At 47.4% G+C, this 26,133-nt stretch overlaps 1 protein-coding gene and 1 long non-coding RNA gene across 4 annotated transcripts in view; one reads left to right on the plus strand and one right to left on the minus strand.

The window, feature by feature from the left end:
• LOC124517232 (protein FAM169B-like) overlaps positions 1–26,133 on the plus strand; it is an 88,352-nt gene that overhangs the window by 25,591 nt on the left and 36,628 nt on the right. For all 3 annotated transcript variants that reach the window (XM_047086531.1, XM_047086533.1, XM_047086532.1), the window contains one exon: positions 23,967–24,052. In XM_047086531.1, the coding sequence (XP_046942487.1) occupies positions 23,967–24,052 (86 nt within the window). The remainder of the gene's footprint in view (positions 1–23,966; positions 24,053–26,133) is intronic.
• LOC124517233 (uncharacterized) lies at positions 9,488–10,464 on the minus strand. The gene is made up of 3 exons (XR_006963390.1): positions 10,306–10,464; positions 9,890–10,072; positions 9,488–9,798 (listed from the first exon to the last, which is right to left on the minus strand). It is a non-coding gene; the product is annotated as an uncharacterized LOC124517233 (long non-coding RNA).

Here is a 26,133-nt window from a genome sequence, read left to right on the forward strand (position 1 = left end):
TTCCACCTGGGGCCCAGGGCACCGGTGAGCTGTAAGCAAAACACCTTTGAAGTCTCTGACTTCAAGGGGGCCCCAATTTAAGTTCCATTCTATAAAAACTTTTTTTTTAATGTTTATTTTATTGCTGAGATACACAGAGCATGAGCAGGACAGGGGCAGAGAGGGAGAGGGAGACACAGAATCTGAAGCAGGCTCCAGGCTCTGAACTGTCAGGGCAGAGCCCTGCGTGGAGCTCTAACCCACAAACCGTGAGATCCTGACCTGAGCCGAAGTCAGAAGCTTAACCGACTGAGCCACCCAGGTGCCCCAGTCTCCTTTCTATTTTGGAAATTTTCTCCTTGATTATACTTTTCTGTGTTTTATGGATGTTTTTTTCAGTGACCATGTATTATTTTCCTAATAAGAAATTAAAAAAGACCAAACCAACCCTTTATCAGTCGGCCCTCTGTAAACGATGTGTTATCTGGTGAAAGTTTGGGGTTACAGATCTTTAACTACAGTTTGCAGAGGGGGCTTTCTTCAGCTCTCCAGCCCCCCTGGAGAAAGACCTTTGCTTTTCACCCTGTGTACCCAGCATTTGTACTCAGAGGACACTGCTTGATTGGTGTCACAAAGCCCAAGGTGGTATCCTGGACTGGAGAAAGTTATTCAGCCCAGAGACTGTTGTTTCTGCTTCTTTTCTTGTTCATCTGGAGACACAAGTGTTCTTAGCTAGCCTCTTCATTGGTCCAAGGCTGAGAGTGGCTGCTGTGTGTGAGAGCTTTCTGGTTCAGGTTCAGGACTCTTTCCATTTCTGTCCAACAAAGCCTTGGTTGCCATGAACAGAGGGGCTATGAGAACCCCAGGCCTTCGGCATTGCCTTGGATTTGGGACTCCACCACCAGGTTAGCGAAAGTAACAAGATGTGCCCACAGGGACTCTTCGGCGAACAGATTGTCAACAAAACTCAAAATATCACTTGCCGATTTTAAGCAAACGTCCAAATATCAGCAGCGCTCCCCCCCTCCCCCCACCTTTCTTCGGCATTTAACAATATCCTGGTTATAGGTCTTTAACTATAATTTGCATAATGTAAACATGTGACTGACTCATAAATCTGTTTCCTATTTATACTGTACTTAATTTTTTGGTTGTTTTCAAGAATGTATTATAATAAATATTCATAAGCTATGAGAAATCTCACTCTGGACCTTTCCTTATATATAATAGCGCTTTAAATAAAGTTTTCAAATGTTTTCCTACTGGCTGGGGCTCTGTGGTGCTTGCTGAAATTTTGCACGAGTTCCAGAAAGTGCGCAGGTGTTATGCGTACCTCACGCTCTTTAATCTAGTATTTCGAAGCCGACACGAGTGCATGAACGCACCTTCTGTAGGTGGTTTGAACTCGGAAGCAGCGGATGCTGTCGTAGACCCTCTTCCCAGCTCTGACCCGCTTGTCACATCACCCCCGTGCCTGGTTGTGACCGTTGTGTCCCTGGTTCCTTTGTAATTCTGTATGGACAGTTACATCGGTGAAGGCCATGTGTGTGTTTGGGTGGACACTAAAGGGATCTGAAGCTGTTTGATAAGCCCCATGTAGGAGTTAATCGTTGAGAAGCTGGTTGAGTCCATCACAGCAATTCTCGATAACCCTGTGAGCAAATGGCAAACATCCTGGAGTTCTGAATTCCCGGGGACAAGCAGTTAACGTGCATGACAGGCTGGTGTTGGGATGTAAGTCATGAAGCTCTCCAGCTTCTTCCTCAAAGATGCTGGAGATGCACTTTCCAGAAAGGTGGTTTGAGAAGCACGTGCCTTCGTCCCTGTGGGGTTCACTCTTCACTGTTTCTCTGATCAGAGGCCGGCCGGTCACCAACGCTGCTGAGGACCCCCATTCCTTAGTTGCCTCTCAAGGGCCTTATCTTTCATTTCTTTCCCCTTGTTTTATTATTCCTTCTATTTTTAAATTCTTAACTGATGTCAAGCGTTTACAGAGATGAAAAAATAACTCCTTATCAAAAAAAGCTGTGGTCTTTTTCTTCTCTCCTGCATTCAATCAAAACTGCTTACCCTAGCATTCCAGATTCCCACCAACTGATGGCCCTTGGCCTTTCCCATTTCCTCCTGTGATTTGCAGGGAAGCATAGGATGAACCCGGACGATGGTGTCAGAGACGACTAATTTGGCATCCTGGCTCTGCCAACCTCCTGGGCGACCCAGAGAAGTGATTTGACCCGAGCTCATCTGTCATTTGCAAACTGGGATGCCTCACTTCACAGGGTGGTGGTGAGCATGAAGTGATTTGTGGCAGAAAAGCTGATGACGCTCTGGACCGTCCAGGGCCAAGAGTAGGCGTGATGCCCGTCGTGTTTTTCCGTCACGGCGCCCTTGGCTCTTGCACGTGAGCCCACGTGGCGCTTGCTCTTCCTCCGTCTTCGAGTGTTGTGTGATAGAAGCAGGGGATTTTAGAGCGGGAGGCATTCTCACCAAGTGCTGGCCACGCTTTGGCAGCTGCGTGACCTCCGGATGAATTCTGCCTGCAAACCTCATGGATAGGCAGGCAGTACCACACTAGGCCAGTTTAGCCTGTGTTTGAACAAACCCAATTGTAAGAGAGTTGTTTTCCGTCTACTGATCCCAGACCGCCTCGTGGGATAAGTGTCATCTAGTCCGTCCAAAAGCAACCAATGATCAAGGGTGTGCCCGGGAGGACGTGTCTCTGCACCACCCGGGGAAAAAGACACAGATGGAGGTTTTCATCCTGAGAAAGCACAGTGAGCCCCGGCATTGCAGTGGGGCTGCTGGACAGCAGACGTGACCTGGGACTGCGGTAATGGAAGGGTAATATCCCGGTGCAATTACAGATTTGTTCTCTTTGGTGCTGCTGAGACCGCATATGAAGCAAACTGGCACTTGTCCATGGAGAGTAACCGGGGTGATGAGAGGGCTTGAAACCATTTGAACAAGGCTTAAAGAGACTAGGGCTATTCAGCTTTGGAGGAGGGATGCAGGGGTCCAGAAGCTCATGATTGCAGGGCTGTGTAGATCATTAGGTCCGGTATTTTCCAAGGAGATTTTGGCGGGGAGTGCGGTTGAATTTCAGGAGAGAAGAGGATGGATGATCTTTTGAATTTTATTTCAATCCTAAATATATCAAGGAAAAAGTTTGCAATTCCTACTAATACGCCTTTGATACTTATCTAACACTTGTTAATCTAAAAAAAAAAAAAAAAGAAGAAAGGAAAATATGTCTCCCAGCTGAGAGCCCATAGCTAGAATTGAAAGATTTGTCTAAGGTTTATTTAAAAAAAATTTTTTTTTAGGGGTGCCTGGGTGGCTCAGTTGGTTGGGCATCTGACTTCAGCTCAGGTCATGATCTCGCGGTCCGTGAGTTTGAGCCCCGCATCAGGCTCTGTGCTGACAGCTCAGAGCCTGGAGCCTGCTTCAGATTCTGTGTCTCCCTCTCTCTGCCCCTCCTCCACTCATGCTCTGTTTCTCTCTCTCTGTCAAAAATAAACATAAAAAAAAATTAAAAAAAATCTTTTTATTTATCTTTGAGAGAGAGACAGAGTCAGAGTATGAGCAGGGGAGGGGCAGAGAGAGGGGGAGGTACAAAATTTGAAGCAGGCTCCAGGCTCTGAGCCATCAGCACAGAGCCCAATGCGGGGCTTGAACCCACAGACCTTGAGATCATGAACTGAGCCAAAGTCGGACACTTAGCCGACTGAGCCATCCAGATACCCCTAAGGTTTATTTTTTAAAACAGCAAATGATGCCTCTTTTGTGGCAGGGCTAATAAAGTTGGTATGTAAATCTGTCAGAGTCTTGAGGGTGGTGTCTGGGGAGCACTGGGCTCTAGTCTGGGGCCTCTGCATCCTGGGATAGACTGTTCTATTCTGGGACAGCTCTGAGTATTAGAACATTTTTTCGTAAGGAATCCAAACTGATAGGCCCGTATGTCTCCTTCCTGGCCTGGTGCCCCCACTGGGGCCATCCAGGCTTGCAGTTGTAGGCAGGGCTCCTCCACAGGATAGATCTTCCCAGGCGTGGGTCAGCTGCCATGTCTGACACACATTTCTCATTCTTCAGCTGCTCCCCCTGTGACATGGGCTCCAGGGTCATGACATCCTGGATTCTTTTCTGAGTCAGATCTAGGCTTCTCCTGGAACATGGCGTCCAGGGCCCGGATCACGGACGCTGTCGAGGGAAGGACCTGGGTTTTGGAGTCACTTAGACCTGATTTCAAATCCTTGGTCCTTGGTGAGTGGGGTGGCCTGGGTTAAGCTATTTAGCATCTCTGAGCTTCAGTTTCCTGTCTTTTTACTCAGTGGTGTGGCCCGTGGCCCAGCTGTGAGATAGCACCAGGAAGCTTGTTAGAAATAAACGGCTGGAGGTGGAGCAGCTGGGTGGCTCAGTCGGTTGGGCGACAGACCTTAGTTCAGGTCATAATGTCACGATGTGAGTTCAAACCCCGCTTCGGACTCTGCACTGGTGGTGTGGAGCCTCCTTGGGATTCTCTCTCTCTCCGTCTCTCTGCTCCTCTGCCACTTGCTCATACTCACGCATACTCTCTCTTTCTCTCAAGATAAATAAATAACTTACAAAAAAAAAAAAAAGAAATGCAATTACAATTACTCATCGTGCCTCGGCATTTCAGTGGAACCAACCAAAGGTTGACTCACCTCCAGCTGACAGCTCATTACCATGCATGCCTGGCTTCTGGGTTTTTTCAGCACAAACTCATTATTAAAGACATGGCCCCGTCCTCCAAAATTTGTGGAGTTGATGTTTTGAACCCACAGGAAAGACTACTTTTATTCCCATTATATGTATAAACAGATTTATTGAGACATAATTCACATGTCATACAATTACCCATTAAAACATTTTTTTAAATGTTTGTTTATTTTTGAGAGAGAGAGAGGATGCGTGTGAGCAGGGGAGGAACCGAGAGAGAGAGAGAAAGAGGAAGACGGGATCTGAAGATGGCTCAGTGCTCATAGCAGACAGCCCCACGCGGGGCTCCAACTCATGAACCTCGAGATCATGACCTGAGCTGAAGTCAGACACTTAACCGACTGACCACTCAGGCGCCCCATACAACCACCCATTTAAAACCTATAGTTCGATGGTTGTTAGTATATTCATAGAGTTTTGCATTTACCACCACGCTTGCTTTTCGTTATCCCTAAAGGAAGCCAACCTGTCTTCCCTTGTGTGTCACTGTCTTCTGCCCACCTATCCTCCTCAGCCTTAGGCAATCTACTCTGTTTCTATGAATTTGTCTGTTCTGGATGTTTCATATGAATGGAGTCACGGCCTTTTGAGTCTAATTTCTTTCACTTAGCATGATGTTTTCAGGGATCATCCATGTTGTAGATGCTTTAGTACATTTATTTTTATGGTTCCACACTATTCCATTGTATGGATATACTACATTTTATGTATCCATTTATCAGTTGTTGGACATTTGGGTTATTGCCACCATTGGGCTATTACGAATAATGCGGCTGTGGAAATTCATGTACGTGGTTTTGTGTGGATAGATATGCATACGTCTCTTTAAGTCAGCGTTTTTGTTTCCTTCAGATAGATACTCAGAAGTGCAGTTGCTGGATCACATGGTAGTTTTATTTTAAATTTTGTGAGGAACCTCCATACTGCTTTCCATAGGGGCTGCACCAAAGTACGTTCCCACCAATAGTGCGCAAAGGTTTCTTTTTCTCCACATCCTCACCAAAGTCTTTTTGATACTAGCCTTTCTAACAGGTATGAGGTGATGTCTCATTATTATTTTGGCTTGCATTTCCCTGATGGTGAGTAATATTGGACACTTTGTCATGTACCTGTTGGCCATGTGTATGACCTCTTTGGAAAAATGTCTACTCATCCTAAGTGTGTTTTGAGACTCCGTTTCCAGTGCGTGGAGGGGGTGTTTTCCCATACAACACCAAGTAATTCTCCATATACCAGCTGGGTGTTACACCATTCAACTCAGGTCTGACACCATCTATCCAGAGGTAGCATCGATCCCAGAGGATAAGGAATTCAATCCTATAAGACTCCCGAGTCCCTTCAGATGCCAGTTACAAGCCCAGGCTATTGCTTTTACTTCTGACCAACTGGCTACATATTGGAGGTTCCCATGACCTTGTCTTTGAACTTTCTATGCCAGTTGCACATCTAGGTTGTTACCTGTTTTCAGACTGCTATAAAATCAGAGTTTTCTTTTTTTTTTTTTTTCAACGTTTTTTATTTATTTTTGGGACAGAGAGAAACAGAGCATGAACGGGTGAGGGGCAGAGAGAGAGGGAGACACAGAATCGGAAACAGGCTCCAGGCTCCGAGCCATCAGCCCAGAGCCCGACGCGGGGCTCGAACTCACAGACCGCGAGATCGTGACCTGGCTGAAGTCGGACGCTTAACCGACTGCACCACCCAGGCGCCCCAAAATCAGAGTTTTCTACTTCTTTAGTTTGATTTGTTTGCCAGAGTGGCTCACAGAATTCAGAGAAACATTTCATTTACTAGATTACTGGTTTATATAATAGGATATAACTCAGAACAGCCAGATGGAAGAGTTGTATAGGGTGAGGTATGAGGAATAGGCAAGGAGGTTTCGTGTCCACTCCAGGGATGCCATTCTTCTGTTAACTCCACATACTCACCAGCCTGGAAACTCTTCAAACCCCCTCCTTTATGATATGGACATGATAGTTTAAATCATTGGCCATTGGTAATTGATTCACCCCTTAGCCTCTCTCCTGTTCTCAGAGGTCAAGGTGATGGGATTGAAAGTTTCCATGGCTAATCACATGGCTTGTTCTCCTAAAACCAGTGTCTATCTTTAGAAGCTGCAAAAATCGTCTTGTGAACCTAACAAGAGACACCTTTGTCACTTAAGAAATTGTAATGAGCTCCTAAAAGAGCTCTGCCAGAAACAGGGATGAAGATCATCCCTGCCCCCTCTCTCTCTCTTCCTTGTTATAATTCACAGTATAACACAGATCCTCTGCCCATTTTGTAATCAGATTATTTGTTTTTTTTCTATGGAGTTGTAGGAGTTCTTTATATATTTTGTATACTAACCCTTTACCAAATATATGATTTGCAAATACTTTCTCCTATTTGGTAGGTTGCTTTTTCATTTTGTCGACGGTTTCCTTTGCTGTGCAAAGGCTTTTGAGTTTGATGTAGCCCCACTTGTTTATTTTGCTTTTGTTGCCTTTGCTTTTGGTGTCAGATCCAAAAATCGTTGCCAAGACCAATGTCAAGGAGTCATTGTGGTTTTTAAAGAATCTTATTTATTTTATGTTTATTTTTATTTTTTAGACCATTGTGGTTTTGATTTGCATTTCCCTCATGACTAATGATGTTGAACATCTTTTCAAGTGTTTACTGGCCATTTTTATGTCTTCTTAGGAAGAATTATCTATTTCAGACTCTTTGTCCATTTTTACATTGGATTATTTGTGTTCTTATTTTTGAGTTGTAAGAATTCTTTATGTATTCTGGACACAAGTCCCTTATTAGGTATATGATTTGCAAAAAATTTTCTCCTCTTCTATGGGTTGTCTTTTTACTTTCCTTTTAGTGTCCTTAGAAGCACAAAAGTTTCAAATTGAAAAGAAAATTTAAATTTATGTATTTTTAGAGAGAGAGAGCAAGTGGAGAGTGTCAGAGAGAGAGGGGAGAGAGAGAATCCCAAGCAGGCCCTGCACTGTCAGCATAGAGCCTGATGTGGGACTTGAACTCACAAACTGTGAGTTCGTGACCTGAGCTGAAATCAAGAGTTGGACGCTTAACCAACTGAGCCACCCGGGCACCCCTAAAATTTTTTGTTACGGTCAGTTTATCTATGTTTTGTTGCTTGTGCTTTTGTGTCATATCTAAGAAGTCTTTGCTTGTTTCAAGAGCAGGTCCTTCCATCCAGTTAGATTAACCCTTCCTTCTGGCCGTTTAGTTAATGTCATTTAGCCTTCGACGGTGTGCATTCTTTTTTTTAAGTTTATTTATTTTATCTTCAAGTAATCTCTCCACCCAATGTGGGGCTTAAACTCATGACGCTGAGATAAGGAGCTGCATGCTCTCCTGACTGAGCCAGCCAGGTGCCCCTGAAGGTGTGCACTTTATTTTTTAATCCAAATCATTTAAAAAATGCTGTTTTTTTTTTAATTCATGCAGTTATGATACCACTAAATATACACCCAACCTGTTATTTAGCATATATTTCTGGTTCATCCATAAGGAGATTTAAAGATGTTTTCTGAAATGCATGCCTGAAATTAAGAATGGAGGAAATCTGGCTCGTGAAATTAGGATTACTTATGTTTAGGTATTTTCCGAACACTAGCCTGGCACACTTGTTAGAAAAGGTAAGTGAGGCCAGTTTGTCTTCTTTGGTCTTGGTGAATTCATGCTGATTTTATTTTATTTTTAAATTTTTTTTAATGTTTATTTATTTTTAAGAGAGAGACACAGAGCACGAGTAAGGGAGGGGCAGAGACAGGGAGGGAGACACAGAATCCGAAACAGGCTCCAGGCTCTGCACGGTCAGCACAGAGCCCAATGTGGGGCTTGAACTCGGGAACAGTGAGATGACCTGAGCAGAAGTTGGACGCTCAACTGACTGAGCCACCCAGGCGCCCCAATTCATGCTGATTTTAAAGCCAGTCTTTCTTTTCTAGGGTCGTTATGGACCGTCTTTTATAATTCGTTCTAGACTGTCATGAGGAGGGGATGTTCAGGGAACCAGACATTGGTTCCCAGATCTACATCTTCTCCTAACACATTAGGATAGTTCTGGCTCATTTGTTTTTTGTTTGTTTGTTTGTTTGTTTTGTTTTGTTTTGGCCCAACCCTGGCCTCCCATACTCCCAGAGATTAAGGCTTACAACTTCAGGATTACATTCGCAGGACTTTCTGGCCCCTGGGACATAAATTCCCAGTGTCTAGAGACTTGAGCTTTTCTGAAAGTAGCTAACGCACCCCTCTTGCCTTTGCACTATTTCTAGTTGCCAACCTTGCTCCTAATTTGGAGCAAGTGAAGATGGTCCTCTGTGACCATTAGAGCACCTGGCTAAGGAATGTTTCTACCTCCAGGTTCTCCCCTTGAGTTTAGGCACAGCTCACTCTATTTTCTTGAATATTTTCCTAGCCTGCCCGAACTTACTCACTGCTGCAGTCTTTCCCATATGACCTTAAAGGATTGTGCTGGGCCTGGGGACCTGTCCTTGGTTATGGGGGTGCCTCTTACCCTCTACACTTGGTCTTTTAACATCTGACCCTCTCTGTTGGAAGGTGTCTCGGCAAGCTCCTGGCCCCATGTATAGTTTTCCTAGATGATGTCTACCTGTTTTCCGTGTTAGGAAACCTGCCAGATTTTTTTTTCAGCACTTTTTCTGACAATTGTCTTTTTGATATATATATATATATATATATATATATATATATATATATATATTTCATATAAAACCCAGTGGTCAGATGATCAGAGGAGACAGTGAAGAATACCAGAGGCTGATTAAAAATGGTAATTTATAATTGAGTCAAATGAAAGAGAGTTAATGCTACAGCATTATAGAAGTTTCTGGAATAAGGGGTCTTTTGGGTATTGCTGGGTGGAGGGAGGGGCCAGCCCCGGTTCTTGGCAGGGAGGTGGCAGTCTGGTCAAAACAGGGGGCGGGAGTTCTCCACTGTCTATTTTCTGGGATCGCTGGTTCTCTTTCCTGGCATTTGGGCTCACTGGTGGTCACACAGTGGTCACAGGGGCTGCCCCTCTGCCCTGCAGGGCTGGGGGCTCTGGACCCAAAGGAGCACCTGCAGAGGCACAGGGGACCCAGAAGCTCATCCCGCCGCCCTGCCACTGTCCCCCAGCAGCTTCCCATCTTGCAGTCTGGCCATGACTCACCTGGTCCCTTCTTTGAATATTTTAAAGTTTCCTTTCACAGAACCTTCTCATTATGCTCCGGGCCGTTGGCTGCTGGGAGGCCATGCTGAGGGCAGTTAGATGCCTTGTGATGCTCTGGAGGATGGTGGGCTCTGGGGCTGGAGACAGGGGTCCTGTTTGGTTCTTCAGCTCTTTGCAGAGTGCCTTATGGTGCCCAGAAGGGAGGATGAGTGGGAGCACAAACCACCAGATCCTTGGGAGGACGCTTAGAGCGCAGGGAAGGGATGCCTGGCGGGGAGGGCACGGGTTGGGGAAACTGGGGAGGACGGGACTGGGGTGGATGGCAGGTACGGGGAGGACGGGCTGGGAATGGCTCAGCTCTCAGCTGAGCTTGGCGCTGGTGCCTACAGTGCTGGGCAACCGGGAGGGAAAATCACCTTGTGGGTGAGGGGAAGCAGCGCTCGCGTCTGAAGGGGTCTGTGGGAGCTCAGATTGGAGGGTGGGATCTGGGTGGGGTCCTGGGTGCACCTTCAATGTGGGGCACATCCCTGGTGGCCATTCATTCTCGAGTCATTTCTGGTGGCTCATCTCCGTGGCCAGACCGTCGGCTCCTGGACGGGAGGGCTCTTCCGGGTGGGTGTTGGGCCAGTTCTCGTAGGCTCCCTGTGCAGGGGCGGGGTGGGGTGGGGGTGGGGGTGGGGGCGGCAAGGCTGACAAACAACGGGATACTTCCGGCGCAGGCGGCCGGAGGAGAGATTGTTTGTGGTCTTTTCACCGCATGTTGACTTCTCTGATTAGAACATCTATCCCCCTAGCTCGCTTCCAGGACGTTTTGTGACCAAGCATAACACTCATCCTTCAAATTGCTGCTAATTTATTTACAGTTTTTGGTGATTGCATGTCATGTGCACCCTGAGAAAAACAAGCAGGGAATCAAAAAATGATGATTTTTTCCTGGAAAAGCATGCCCATTCTAGGCCTGCAGCGACAGCAACGAGCCAAGGCAAACATTCAGATGAAACTGGAACCTGTGTGGAGCCCGCCTTCCCAGTGGCCGTCGCGGGGCCGGGCGGGATTGCGACATGCCAGGCCCCCGTCCAGGCCTTCTGGGGGCCGCGTTTGGGGCAGGTGGGTGGTGGGTCGTGGGTAGGGGGTGGAAGGTGTGCCCCTGAGGTGCCCAGGGAGCTTCAGAATTGGGGAACCCTATCTGGGATGCTCCTCACCCCTGAGTGTGCTGTCTGGATTTTGGAGAGGGGTCAAGGGGGGAAGGCCAGAAGGTGACGGTGGAAGGGTGCTGCGGATTTGTGACTCCCAGAAAGGGAGCTCTTAATCCTGAGTGGGCCTTAAAGGGAGAGGCCTGGCCTCCTGGCGGGTAGGGTGGATGGGGCTTAAACACAGCTCCGTTTAGTGGGATGAACCTGCCGATGCGACTCGATGAAACGGTGGTTTCTGTCTATCCAGTAAAAAGCAAGCTTATATGGCGGGAGGGGAGTGGGTGGGGGAGAGGCTTGTTGGCCTGGTAAAGTCTGAATTTCAGCACGTGGGGAAGTCATTGCAGTTTTTCTGGCTCTGAAGTGTGATGGCCCCACAGACTCGCGAAGCCAAGTGTAACCAGGGACCCCACCTGGTAACCACCTGGTTACCAGGCACCCCGTGGGTGCAGCGTCCCAGGACTGTGCGGACTTGGGATCCTTATGTTTGAGTCTGTGCTTGCTTTTTGGTGATGCAGAGGGCCCAAGATGGGTCCCTCCCCCCACTTTCCACATTAGTGGAGTCTCACTGAAGTGGGTTTGACAGTTTGGGGAAAAAGAGCGCTGGCCAGAAATGCAGCTTCAGTTTAAATACCTGTTCCCCCTCGGCAGCTAAGGTGCCCGTGTGACCATGGACGTGAGGCCGGGACCAGGTGGCCCCCAGGTTAAGTAGGACCCGAGTTCCCTTAAGCTAGAGGAGCTCCACGCTGGAAGCCGAGGGTTCTGTTTTCCTTGGGCAGTGACCGATGCAGACCGAAGAGCCACTCACAGTGACAGCATCGTGTTTTGGGAACACATGTTGGCTATTGTTTGGGATTTTCTTCATTATTCCGTGTTAATTTATGGCACTTACTGTGAGTTGGATTTAAGCGTAGGGGAAAACAGCATCCCACAAACAAAGACATGTCATTCTTACCAAGGGACTCATGGTATTTGCAACACAGGGGAGGTCCAAGGAAAATATTTCTAGTGCCAAAGATGGAGCCATTGTCTGGGGGTGGGGGTGCGTCTTTGAGGCATCTGAGGGTTTTACCGCTGCATCTAGGGCTGTCTGCACCTTTCTCTGCTTCCCTGAGCCCTGAGAAACTCACCGCGTTTGCCTTGGTCCAGACTGGTGATTTTGAGATTCCTTTCCTAGATGGACTAGCTTTGGTGTGGGTTTCTTTTTCTTTTCTTTTCTTTTCTTTCTTTCTTTCTTTCTTTCTTTCTTTCTTTCTTTCTTTCTTTCTTCTTTTCCTTCCTTCCTTCCTTCCTTCCTTCCTTCCTTCCTTCCTTCCTTCCTTCCTTCCTTATTTAGAGGGGAGCCTGGGTGCCTCAGTCAGTTGAGTGTCAGACTTCGGCTCAGGTCATGATCTCACCATTCCTGAGTTTGAGCCCCCGCGTCGGGCTCTGTGCTGACAGTTCAGAGCCTGGAGCCTGCTTCAGGTTCTGTGTCTCCCTCTCTCTCTGCCCCTCCCCTGCTCATGCTGTCTCTTTTTTTCAAAAATAAGTAAACATTAAAAATAATTAAGTTTACTTATTGTAGAGACAGAGAGAGACAGAGAGAGACACAGAGGGGGAGAGAGAGAGAGAGAGAGAGAGAAAGAGAATCCCAAGCAGGCTCCACACTGTTAGTACAGAGCCCGATGTGGGACTCAAACTCATGAACTGTGAGATCATGACCTGAGCCGAAATCAACAGCTCGACGTTTAACTTACTGAGCCACCCAGGAGCCCAATGTGAGTTTCTTTCTGCCCCAACACCTTGCATTCCAGCGGCACCTCAGGAACCAGGCACCCCATCTTGTCCCTCTTCCTTGAATTAAACTCTTAGACTTATGAAAACAAAATTGCTTAAGGCAAGAAAGGCCTGAGAACTACAGGGAGGCTGTTGCAAATATACTGCAAACCAGATGTTTCTTTCTCTATGGCAGAGAGGCGCCCGAGTTCATGGGGCATCTGGGGAAGTATTTTCCTTTAAGGAAGACATCTGTATGGAAATGGTAGCCCAAGTAATGTAATGTGACAGTTGCTATGTCAACTTGCGTATTTTTCCCCTCCCCTTAAATTATTGACCGGCTCGGTCAATGTTGCATAAAAGTCATGTAATGCCTTGGAATGTGTTTATGTGCTATCCTCTGCCAGAACTTTTCAACGTTTTTTTTTTTTTTCCTATGTGTATTTTGCTTTTGGGAAGATGGCCTGTCACTTTGGTTTAACTGTACTCTTTTTTTGTGGAATTACATATTTCTTAGATTTGTAACGGGGCAATCAATGGCAGCTTAGACTCCGGGGGAGCGATCAAGTTAAGGCAGAGGGTGGGCAGTAGGGGGACTTGAAGCCCCTTCAGTTGTGATCGAAGAAGTATAGACCATGGGCCAGGACATGAACAGATTGCAGTTAATGGGGGGGGGGGGGGAGGTAAGGGGTGTGTGTGTGTGTGTTCTGCGTGTGTGTGTTGTGTGTGTGTGTGTGTGTGTGTGTGTGTGCATGTGTAAACCCTTTCCTCTTTGGTTCCTATGATGTTACGGAGGCAGGAACCTTCTCTGTGTCTCTGCTGTGTATCTAGCTGCCTGCTGGCTGCCTTGACCTTGTTAGCTTTAACAAGCATTTCAAAACTAAAGCCTTTCCGTTTCCTCTTGTCCTCACTTCTTCCTGGGGAAGGCACCTGCATCTTCCACTCAGGCTTGAGAGCTGGCTGCCAACCTCTGCCCCACCCTGTCTCTTCGGCCTTAGCCCAGTTTGATTCCTCAGGTGGTGTTTTCTGTCCTCTGGGAATCTCCCTCCCCACCAGCCTGACCGCTGTGGTCAGCCCCTGTTCACTTCTTGTCTGGATCAACACTTGTTCTCCCTGCCTCCAGCTTCACCTAAAACCATTCTCTACACTCCATCAGGGAGATCCTTCTCCAACAACCTTTTTTTTTTAAACAACAACAACAACACTTTTTTAAAAATGTGTATTTATTTGAGAGAGAAAGAGAGACAGACAGTATGAGCGGGGGAGGAGCAGAGAGAGAGGGAGACACAGAATCCAAAGCAGGCTCCAGGCTCTGAGCTGTCAGCTCAGAGCCCAACACAGGGCTCGAACTCATGAACCATGAGATCATGACCTGAGCCAAACAAAGTCAGACGCTTAACTGACTGAGCCACCCAGGCGCCCCAAACTTTTCTTTTTTTTAACTTCAAAATGGCTAATTCCTCCTACCTGGGTATAATCCAACTGTTCTCTTTTTTGTTTTTCATTACAAAAATTAAAAAAAATTATTTTATTTTTGAGAGAGAGAGAGAAACAGAGTACAAGCAGGGGAGGGGCATAGAGAGTGGGAGACACAGAATATGACGCAGGCTCCAGGCTCTGAGCTGTCAACACAGAGCCTGACTCAGGGCTTGAACCCTCAAGCTGTGAGATCATGACCTGAGCTGAAGTTGGATGCTTAACTGACTGAGCCACCCAGGCGCGCCCCCCCCCCCATTTTTTTAAGTTTATTTATTTTGAGAGAGAGATCACACCAACCTGGGGGAGAGGCAGAAAGACAGGGGGAGAGAGGATCCCAAGCAGGCTCCACACTGACAGCGCAGAGCCCAGTGTGGGGCTCGACTTCACGAATCGTGAGATCGTGACCTGAGCCGAAACGAAGAGTTAGATGCTCAACCAACTGAGCTACCCAGGCACCCCCTGCCCCCCCACCCCAACTGTTCTCTTTCTAAAACACTACTCTGATTATGTCTCTCATTGGTCAGACTATTCTAGAAACTTCTGAAGCTAATATCTCAGCTTGGTCCCCACAGCCTCCAGCTCTGAAGCCCAGTCTGGCTCAGGACTTTCATTGGCATTCTGCCCCAGCCCCCCCACCCTTCCCCCCTGCCGAAAGACTGCTGGTCTGAATATTCGTGTGCCCCGTAAATTCATATGTTGAAATCCAAACCCAGTGGGATGGCATTAGGAAGTAGGGTTTGGGGGAGGTGCTCCACCCTCGTGAATGGGAATCAGTGCCCCTACTAAAGAGACCCCAGAGGGCTGCCTTGTCCCTTCTGCCCTGTAAGGACACCTAGAGAAGTTAGCAGTTTGGAATGTGGAAGGGGGCTCTCACCAGAGCCTGCTCATGCTGGCAGTCCACTCTCAGCCTCCCAGAACTACGAGAAACACGTTTCTGTTGTGCACAAGCCTGTACAAGTCCGTGGTGTTTTGTCATGTCAGCCCAAATGGATGAGCGCACAGCCCCTGGGTGGGTGCGTGATGGCCGCTCATGCCCGAGAGTGCTGGTCATGGTGTGTGTGGTCACGGCCTGGTCACCTGTCCTGCCCCTGCTGATGCCAAGCGCAGTGCCTGGCCCTTGTCCTTGTTTGCTGAATAAGTGGCAGGCCCCTTCCCCTACCCGAAGCGCAAAATGAAATCCTAAAGCATCCGCCCTAGTAAGGTCTTTCCATGCTGATCTCTCCTTTCTTGTCACAGTGTCTTTTTCTTGTCTGTTCCTCATCTTTCATCCCTGTCTTTCTTTTTGTTTTTAAATTTTTTTTTTAAATGTTTATTTATTTTCGAGACAGAGAGAGACAGAGCATGAGCAGGGGAGGGGCAGGGAGAGAGGGAGACACAGAATGGGAAGCAGGCTCCAGGCTCTGAGCCATCAGCCCAGAGCCCGATGTGGGGCTCGAACTCACAGACCGCGAGATCGTGACCTGAGCTGAAGTCGGACGCTTAACCGACTGAGCCACCCAGGCGCCCCATCATCCCTCTCTTTCTGACTCTGTCAGCTTTCGTCGGGGCCTGGCCCTTGGCTCTGTCCTTTTGTCTCTCCTTCACGTGGAGATTGGGGGATCTGGAACCAACAGGACTCGGTTCACACCCAGTCCCAACGCTGCTGTTTATGGGCACCTGGCCTTGACTAGGTTTCTTCACGCCTCTGAGCCTCACCTGAAAAAAAAAAAAAAAAGAATCAGCCGTGCAAGCGTTAACTGAGATACTGCCCTTGGCGCTGTGCCAGATGCTTGGTGCGTGCTTGCACCTGTGGTTGTGGTACCTGTTCTTGTTTTAAAACTGTAACTGGGTCGTGCCCCTTTTTTTCTCCAAAGCGTGGTGGCTGGCAGTGGTCTGCAGAGTACGTGGGCCCTTGAGTCCTCCCTGATCGGCCGCCTCCCTTCTCCCCGCGCTGTCAGTTCCTGTCCTTGCCCGTCATGCTGTGCCCTCTCACATCTCTGAGGCCTGTCACCTACCGTACCTGGAGCCCCCTTTCCTACCTGGGCTGACGCCTCCTTCAGGCCTGCCGGGGGCGCCTTCCGCCGCAGACTCTCCCGGCCCCTCAGTGGGAATGCCTGCCTCTTGCTCTCTGCTGCCCTGTAGCACGCGGCCTCCATCTGACTTCAGTGTATTCCGTTTCACGTCCCAGGCAATTGTCTCCTCCTCGGAGTTGTCAGTGTCTTCAGCCAGAGTCTAAATTTAATCCCTTGAGTGGATTTATTATGTGCTTTGCACGTAATAGTGACTCAACGTGTGGGTTACGTGAGCAACGTGTGCTTCAGAATCGTGACCTTCGGAGGGTCTGTGTGTGATGTGGGTGCGTCCTGCTGCCTGCCTGTGTGCTGGGGCAGATGAGGAGGGACGGTGAGCACAACCACAGGTGCTCCTGCCTCCTCCCTGGATACTGCTCATCCATCACAGTGCTCCTTTCACAGTGCTCCTCCTTGCTGAGTTAGAAGGTGGCCTCAAAATCCTTCTCAGGAAAGGGGCGCCTGGGGGACTCAGTCGGCTGAGCCCCTGACCTCGGCTCAGGTCATGATCTCGTGGTTCGTGGGGTCAAACCCGGCATCGGGCTCTGTGCTGACAGCTCGGAGCCTGGAGCCTGCTTCGGATTCTGTGTCTCCCTCTCTCTCTGCCCCTCCCCCACTTATGTGTGCGCTCGCGCTCTCCCCCTCTCTCTCTCAAAAATAAATAAATAAATAAAAACATTAAAAAAAATCCTTGTGAGGAATGCTCGCCTCTGTCACAGCCCGTCCATCCTTTCAAGGACAGGTGACAACCAGTGCTCCCTGACCCGTACTATGGAAAAATCTTGTCAACTTCTTAGCAATGATTGCTTTGCTTATTTATTCATTATAAAAAGCATGTTTAAACAAAAAAGGACTTAGCTCCTTTAAGAGATCTTGGGAGGCAAGATGAAAGGTTTAAAAATTTTGTCAGGGGATGCCTGGGTGGCTCAGTCAGTTAAGCGTCTGACTTCGGCTCAGGTCATGGTCTCACGGTTGGTGAGTTCGAGCCCCGCGTCGGGCTCTGTGCTGACAGCTCTGAGCGTGGAGCCTGCTTCAGATTCTGTGTCTTCTCCCTCTCTCTCTGACCCTAGCCTGCTCATGCTCTGTGTCTCTCTCTCTCTCACGAATAAATAAACACTTAAAAAAATTTAAAAATTTTGTCAGGAGGCACTGAGTGGGTTCAAATGTGTGTCTTCATCGAGCCTGAGGTGCTCCTTCAACAGCCTTGGAAGGAGAAAGTGAGGAAGACGGTGGTCAGCTTAACATTCCCTGACAGAGAAAGGAACGGCCACGAGAAAATGTGGTGTGTACAAACCTGTATCCACTTGAGGGAGCAGACAGGATAGTAGAGGTCAAGCTGGAGAAAGAAAGATAGACATTTCCTTGCAAACCAGAGCAGGAAGTTTGGAATGGGAGTTTCCAGGAAGACACAGGAATGTTATGAAGCGGTTTCCATTGTCTCATTGACAAAAGCCAACAAGTGACAAAAGGGCTTTTCATGCTTATTTGATATCCCAGAGAACCACTTGAAGCAAGTGGAGGAAGTTTCTGGAAACCACTGACAAGCTTCAAATACCTGAGGAAAAGCAGTTTGGTGAGGTGGACTCATTCACCTAACCTGCGAATGACCAGGTGAGAGGATGTTGTGGTCTCCACTTGACAGGTGGGGGCTCAAGGCTGGGTGAAGGTCATATAACTAGGAATTGGAGAAGCCAGAATTTGAACCCCATCTGGTTCTGAAGTCTGTAGTTTTTTCCCTACACAGGTGCACAGGGCCATATCTAAATGTTTATGTCATCTTGTTCTCCACTGGCACGGAAGTCTGTTAGAGACTGGTGAGTGAATAAAGTCTATATTTTGTTGAGATGGTATTTATTAAGAGTGAGGAGTCTGTATCTAGCTTCATTTTTGTGTGTGTGGATGCCTAATTGTACCAGCACCATTTGTTGAAAAGACTATCTTTGTTCCATTGTATTGCCTTTGCTCCTTTGTCAAAGATCAGTGGACTATATTTATGGGGGACTATTTCTGGGTTCTCCATTGTGTTCCACTGATCTTTCTTTCACCTTTCATTCATCTTTTTTTCATTGTCTCTTCTTTCACCAAAATCACACTGTCTTGATTACAGCTTTATAGTAAGCTTTATATATTTATATATATGGATACTAAAAAGCTTTAAGTAGCTTTGTAGTAAGTCTTGAAGTTAGTTAGTGTCATTCCTCCAAATTTGTTCTCCTTTAATCTCGTTTTGGCTATTCTGGGTCTTTTGCCTCTCCCTCTAAACTTGGGAATCAGTGTTGCTATTCACAAAATAACTTGTTGGGATTTTGATTGGGATTGCATTGAGCCAAAAGATCGTATTGGGAAGAACTGACATCTGTACAATATTGAGTCGTTGTCTTTTTTTTTTTATTGAAGAAATTTTTTTAGTGTTTATTTTTGAGAGAGAGAGAGACAGAGTGTGAATGGGGGAGGAGCAGAGAAAGAGAGGGAGACACAGACTTGGAAACAGGCTCCAGGCTCTGAGCTGCCAGTACAGAGCCCGATTCGGGGCTCAAACTTGGGAATGGCCAGATCATGACTTAGGCAGAAGTCGGATGCTTAACCAACTGAGTCACCTAGGCGCCCCCCCTCCCCCGCCTTTTTAATGTTTATTAACATCTGAAGTAGGCTCTGAGCTGATAGTAGAGAGACCCACGCAGGGCTCCAACTCATGAACCACGAGATCATGACCTGAGCCGAAGTTGGCACTTAACCGACTGAACCACCCAGGCACCGAACAATATTGAGTTGTCTTATCCATGAACGTAGAATGTCTCATTATTAGTTCTTTGATTCTGTTTGTCAGAGTTTTATAATTTTCCTCATAGATCTTGTGCATATTTTGTTAGCGTTATACCTAAGTATTTCATTTTGGGGGGTGCTGATGTCAATGGTATTGTGTTTTTAACTTCAAATTCCACTTGTTCATTGCTGGTATATAGGAAAGCATTTGGCTTTTGTATATTAGCTTTCTATCCTGGAACCTTGTTGTGACCAACGTTTACAGCCCTGTCTTTCTATCGGTTAGGCCTCGTTGCAGCTATCCCTACTACTTGAGGTGCCCTGAGTATGGCCTTGGACTTGTAGGGCTCTGTGCCTCTGCTCACAGGTTATGCTGCCTGTAGTGCCCTTGCCTGTTGTCTCTGCCTGTTGAAACCTTACCCACGGATCCAGAACCCAAGCTGTCTGAATTCCCTGGGGATGCTTTCCCAACACCCCTCTGCAGAATTGCCTTTCTCCTCTGGGTCCTGGTGATGCGTTGGCTCCCGTCTGGACTCTGGCACCTTTCGTGCCCCGGCCTGTATTGGAGCAGCTTGTTTAGCACTCCTTCCTCCGCAGGCTGCCACCTCCCAAGGGCAAGAATGGGGATTTACGTGTCGGCCTCTGAGGGCCTAGGACAGACAGCACTGTTCATGCATTCAGGAACTCGGCCATGGGTGGTCGAATGCAGTTTGACCATGCTGAGTTGCCATGAAGCCGGGCCACTGGGAGGTAGTAGCCTTAGGGACCTCACTGTCTTAACTTGTTTGGGAAACTTTGGAGTGTTCACAGGATAGAATCCATTACTGACATTTCTTTGTGGTGCACATCGCCTGTCGCTCAGGGGGGCAGGGAAATTAAATCCACGCAGTGAGGCTGGCCTTTAACTAGTAACGTCCTCTTGACTGTTGTCACCACTGCACAGCCTTCTGCGATGTCCAGTCTCTGCTCAGGCCCTCGAGGGGAGAGAGCCCGAGGGATCCTGATCACATTTTCTTTTAAAACCACAGGTGTGGGGCGCCTGGGTGGCGCAGTCGGTTAAGCGTCCGACTTCAGCCAGGTCACGATCTCGAGGTCCGGGAGTTCGAGCCCCGCGTCAGGCTCTGGGCTGATGGCTCAGAGCCTGGAGCCTGTTTCCGATTCTGTGTCTCCCTCTCTCTCTGCCCCTCCCCCGTTCATGCTCTGTCTCTCTCTGTCCCAAAAATAAATAAACGTTGAAAAAAAAAAATTTTTGAAAAAAAAAAAAAAAAAAACCACAGGTGTGTGGCTTCCACTTTCTAACTCTTGGAACTTGCTGGCTTCAGGGTCTCAGAAGTGATGCCCTGAGGCTGGCTCTGCAGTGCCTGTCAGTCCCCAGGATCCGTCCTTTGTCCTTGCTGAGCTGGCTGTAGTCTCTCTCCCTGCGCCCTGACACCACTCTGTCCTCGTGGTTCCTCTTGACTAGATATACTTTTCTGATCAAAAGCTGCTGGTTTCCAGAAGGCCGATTCTGTTTTTAAAAAGAGTTGATTTGGAGGACAATTTATTTTAGGTCTGTTGAATTTGATTGGACTTCACCTTCATTGTTATGTATCCTTAGCAGCTTAAGATTAGTTTTGGGAAAAAACAAAACAAAACAAAACAAAACAAAACAAAACAAAAACCTCCGAACAACAACCAGTTCAATCTATTTTGTGACAACCTGTGTGACTAATTAATGCTCTGCGGCACACCGTGAAATTTGCAAGGCACCACACAAACGCCAAATCATCACACATTCCCTGTTTGAAACTGTCTTAGCAAATTGAACATCTGTATTACGGTAATACACTGCATTAGTAAATGGAACATCCTTTATTGATTCACCTTGTTAAGCAGGAAAATAATCCTTATGGCTTTATAAACCTCCTGTAAGTTCTAGTAGGTGCCATTTTGAACATGACTTTAATTGAATAAATGAAGGCGGGTGACAGGCATTTAATTGGCCCTTCTCTCGCAGCTGGCTCAATCAGTTTTGGAACGATTGTTGATGATGTAACTCAACAATGATATGACACTGACATAGTGGATTAGATGCTCTTGGTCTTTGGGGAGGAGGGGCTGGTTGGGCAGAGTTCATGCTTAATAACTGACTAACGTCACTGTAACTTGGTCTTCATAGAGTTTTCTACTTAAGTTCCTCAAAGAGCAGAGAGCAATAGGGAAGAAGGTGGCAGCAGCTTAACCTGATTGGCCCACAAAATTGGTTTCAAAGTCTTGAACCTTATATGAATGTTCGAGTGACTTTTGTTTTCTATTCCATGTCATTTTCCTCCACATCTTCAGCTAAAAAGATCTGACTGGGAAGGTGCATCGTCTTACTGTGTGGCTTCTGGACCCCTCAGGGTTGAGAAACTGGCATAAAAATGGCAATTTGGGGTGCCTGGGTGGCTCAGTCCGTTAAGTGTCTGACTCTTGATTTCAGCTCAGGTCATGAACTTGCAGTTTGTGAGATCAAACCCCATGTCAGCCTCTGTGCTGATGGCATGGTGCCTGCTTGGGATTCTCTCTTCTCTCTTCTCTCTCTCTCTCTCTCTCTCTCTCTGCCCCTTCCCTGCTCATGCTCTCCCTCTCCCTCTCTCTCAAAATAAATAAATAAACATGAAAAAAAGTTTTTAAAAAATGGCAATTTAATAAAAGGGGGTATAAAAAAGATATCAGAGGGGAAATTGTGTGGTACATCCAGACAGTGGAATATTATGTAGTGCTAAAAAGATTTTTGAGATCCCTAGCCATGAGAAGACAAGAAAGGAATCTTAAAGGCATATTACTATGTGAAAGGAGCCAGTCTGAAAAGGGTTGCATACTGTATGATTCTAACTATATTACCTTCTGTAAAAGGCAAAAGTATAGAGACAGTAAAAAAAAAAAAAAAAAAAAATCAGTGCCAGGGGTGGAGCAGGGGTAGGAGGAAGGGGTCAATCGATGAAGACCAGAGAATTTTTAGGGCAGTGAAAATACTCTGTAGGATACCATAATGAGAGATGCATGTCATTACACATTTGTCCAACACACAGACTGTATAACAAGAGTGAACCCTAATGTAAACTATAGATGTTGGGGGACTATGATGTGCCAGTGTAGTTCCATCAGTTGTGACAAATGTTCCCGCAACGGTACAGATAGTGATGGTGGGGGACACTGTGCGGATGTGCGGGCATGGGGTGCCTGGGAAGTCTGTGCACCTTCCTCTCAATTTTGCTATGAACCCAATAAAACTGCTGTAAAGAATGCTCTTAATCAAAAAATAAAAAACCACAGGGGCGCGTGGATGGCTCAGTCGGTTAAGTGATGGACTCTTGATCTCAGCTCACGTCATGATCTCACGGTTCATGGTATTGAGCCCCGAGTCAGGCTCTGTGCTGAAAACACAGAGCTTGCTTGGGATTCTCTCTCTCTCTCTCTCTCTCTCTCTCTCTCTCTCTCTCTCTCCCTCCCTCCCTCCCTCCCTCCCTCCCTCCCCCTCTGTGCTGTCTCTCTTGCATGCACTCTCTCAAAATAAATTTAAAAAATTAAAAAAATAATAAATAAAAAATAAAACAACAACAACCAGAAAACAATCAAAGTAACTTTGGTGTTTAAGTGGAATCCTTAAACAAGGAAAGGAGGGTTGCCCAGCAGGGGGGCAAGAGGCAGAGGCCATGACTGGATTTGCCTTTGGACTGACCACTCAAGTAGGGATGGATCAGTGGGGGACACTGAGGCAGGGGGTCAGGTGAGGTACTGTCATGGTCTTCTGTGCATGGTGGCCTGGACCCTGCTGGCATCTCGGGCTGGCTAGGAGGGCATGGGGCCCATCACGAGGTGGCAGCAGCCTGGAGCGGGGGAGGAGGGAGACGTCTATTAGCTGTCACTTGGCCCTGTGCTGGGTGTTTCCGTCCGATCCTCATCGGAACTTGTCAGCCACCTCAGGTGATCAGTTTGGGCAACTCTGATGATTTTGGGGCTCAGTGAGGTTGAGGTGTTCCAAGGTCACCCTTAGAGTAAGTAGCAGGGCCCATGTCCGAACATGGAGTGGGCAGAATCCGCAAGCTTCAGGGGCTGTGTAGCCTGGGGTGGGGTGGGGCAGGAGTGGTTGGAGGAGAGATGTCTCTTCCTTCTGCAGATCCAGCCCCAGAGCCTCCTTATTCACAGGCACGCCCGCCACCCCATATTCTAACAGCTGACTCATTTCTGGCCTCTGCGAGAGAGCACTGTACTTGGAGTCCAGTGGCCCAAGGGTGGACCCACCTCAGCCGCCCCCCCCCCCCCTCCAGCTCGCTGCCTTCAGGTTACTTTACCTCTCAGAGCACTGGTGTCCTCAGAAAAACGCAGGTGACAGTTTCACTGTGAGAAGGGGAAAAAAAAATCATGGAAAAAAAGCCGGGGCCAAGCCCGGTGCTGAGGGCAACGAGAAGATGGTGTGTTTGATGCCCTGCCATAATGTTGGATTTGACTAAGTGGGGAGTTCTGAGTTGCAGCCCATAATTGGACCTTGAAGGAAAAAAAAATGTAATTCTTGGCCATAGAATTTGTGAGCAGTGTGGTGTGTAGCGTGTTTTGCCCAGTAGCATGGGGACACATATATCTCGTTTTGGAGCCGGCAGCGGGCCATCTGTGAAGATCTCTGTGGAGTCCCCTTCAGGTGAGAGGGGTCACTCTGTCCTGCTCCGTGCTGTCAGAGAACACGTTCTAGAGCTATTGCCCGCGTTACCCACACATCCTCCTCCTTTGTGCCTCTCTGGAGGTCGCGTGATGTTGAAACCGCCTCTCCGGTGGCCTCGTGGCCGTGTGCACATCATCATTTTCTCTTGGCTTTCTCTTTAGTTGTGGCTGTTTACATACAGGAGGCCTGGTGGGCCACCGAAGATGTGCTGCGAACCTCTGATCCTGCCCGAGAAGGTCTGATGAAGGTGAGGGCATGTAAATTTCCATGGATATTGCAAAACAGGTTTCAAGGCACTGTGCTTATTATCGTGTTAATAATCGAAAGCAGTCTCCCTTTGTGGATTAATCTCCTAGGGCGGAAACAACTGGAATGTATGGTCTCACAGTCCCCTGGGGCTACAAGCCTGAGAGCCACGGCAGAGAATCTGTTCCACGCCTCTGTCCTAGCTGTTGGTGGCCTCAAGTGTTCCTGGACTTACGGTCATCTTCCCTTGGTGTGGGTCTGTGTCTGTCCAGGTCCCCCCTTTCTATATGGACACCAGCCGTATTGGATCGGGGCCCACCCTAATGACCTTGTCTTTTTTTTTTTTTAACATTTTTTTTTTAATGTTTATTCATTTTTTTTTTTTTTTTTTTTTTGTGAGGGAGAGACAGAGAGTGAGCCGGGAAGGGGCAGAGAGGAGACATAGAATCCAAAGCAGGCTCCAGGCTCTGAGCTGTCAGCACAAAGCCCGATGTGGGGCTTGAACCCACGAACCACGAGATCATGACAGCCGAAGTCGGATGCTTAACCGACTGGGCCTCCCAGGCGCCCTCCCCCCACCCCATGACCTCATCATCTTAACTTGATCATCTGGAGACCCTATTTCCAAATAAGTCACATTCGCAAGTTAGGACTGCAACATCTTTTCAATCTGGAATACCCTGCCGGTAAGAAAAAAGAGTAATAAATGGTCGTGTGCAACAGACATCTGGCTATTGGCAAATCTCTCTTACCTTCCTGAGTGGCCCCTCGTGTCTTAGTTTTAAAACTTTAAACGATCTCTCTAGTGTGTAGGAGAGTTCTGCGTATTGCATCCAAGTGCTGTCTATTGGTGCTTACCATGAGTCAGACATTGTGTTAGGTACTCACCTGTGTGTTACCTCAGACTCTGTGGGGATTATCTACTTTTAGAATCTTAAAGGTTTTGGTTTTGCAGATGAACACATTGAGGCTGAGCCACACAGCTAGTAAGTGATTTAACCGGACATAAACTCTAGTCTCTTTGAGATCGGGCATGGAGGTCTTTGACGGGCTGTGGTTTTTTGGAGCAGTTGTAAAGCCAAAACCTAGGATGGCAGGGGTAAGGGCAGGTGCCCCAGCAGCTCCTCGGAGTCCCTGTGGCAATCTCTCCACTGAAGTTTGGCTCGGGCAGAAGCTGAGGAAAAAGGTAGTAACTAGTGAAGAATTTAGACTGTTTATGTCACGTCTGCCTGTTTTCATTTGATTGGCACACTTGTCTTCATTCCATAGGTGCTTCTTGGCAGTCTTGAAATGGTGGATGTGTCCACAGTCCACGTGATCTCCCTCATTGGGTCCTGTAAATACTAAATGAATTATCAGTATTCTTTCAGGTTTGGTTTAGAAAATGAGCGGATAAATCTGTACTCTAAATTGCACCCTTTCAAAGTGTATAATTGAGTGATTTTCAGTATTTGCACAGAGTTGGACATCAGTCACCATTACTTGATTCCAGAATGTTTTCATCACCCCAAAAGGAAACCCCTTACCCATCAGGAGTCACCCCTCATTTCTCTCTTTACCCAGCCCCTGGCAACGAATCTGCTTTTTGTCTCTACGGATTTGTCCATTCTGGACATTTCACATCCATGGAATCATACACTAGGTAGTCAGTCTTTTGTGTCCGGCTGCTCTCACGGAGCATGAAGTCTTCAAGGTTATTCCACACGGTAGCACGTGTCAGACCTCATTCCTTTTTGTGGCTCAGTATTATCCCACTGCATGGATAGACCACGTTTGGTCATCCATTTATCTGTTGGTAGACGTTTGAGTTGTTTCAGTTTTTTTGGCCATTTTGAATAATGCCACTATGAACTCTGGGTGCAAGTTTTTGCGAGGACATATATTTTCAGTCATCTTGGGTATGGACCTAGGAGTGGAACTGCTGGTAAGCGGAACCACCTTACATTCCCACTGGCAACGTCTGAGGGTGTCCATCTTCCCATGTGTCCCTGATACTTGTTACTGTCTTTTTTTTTTTTTTTTTTTAATGTTGTCTATCCTACCCAGTGTGAAGTGGTATCTCATTGTAGTCTCGATCTGTAT

Source organism: Lynx rufus, unplaced genomic scaffold, assembly GCF_022079265.1.
Source record: "Lynx rufus isolate CCGP_SWC_20201006 ecotype Redwood Valley unplaced genomic scaffold, mLynRuf1.p SCAF_21, whole genome shotgun sequence".
NCBI lineage: Eukaryota > Metazoa > Chordata > Mammalia > Carnivora > Felidae > Lynx > Lynx rufus.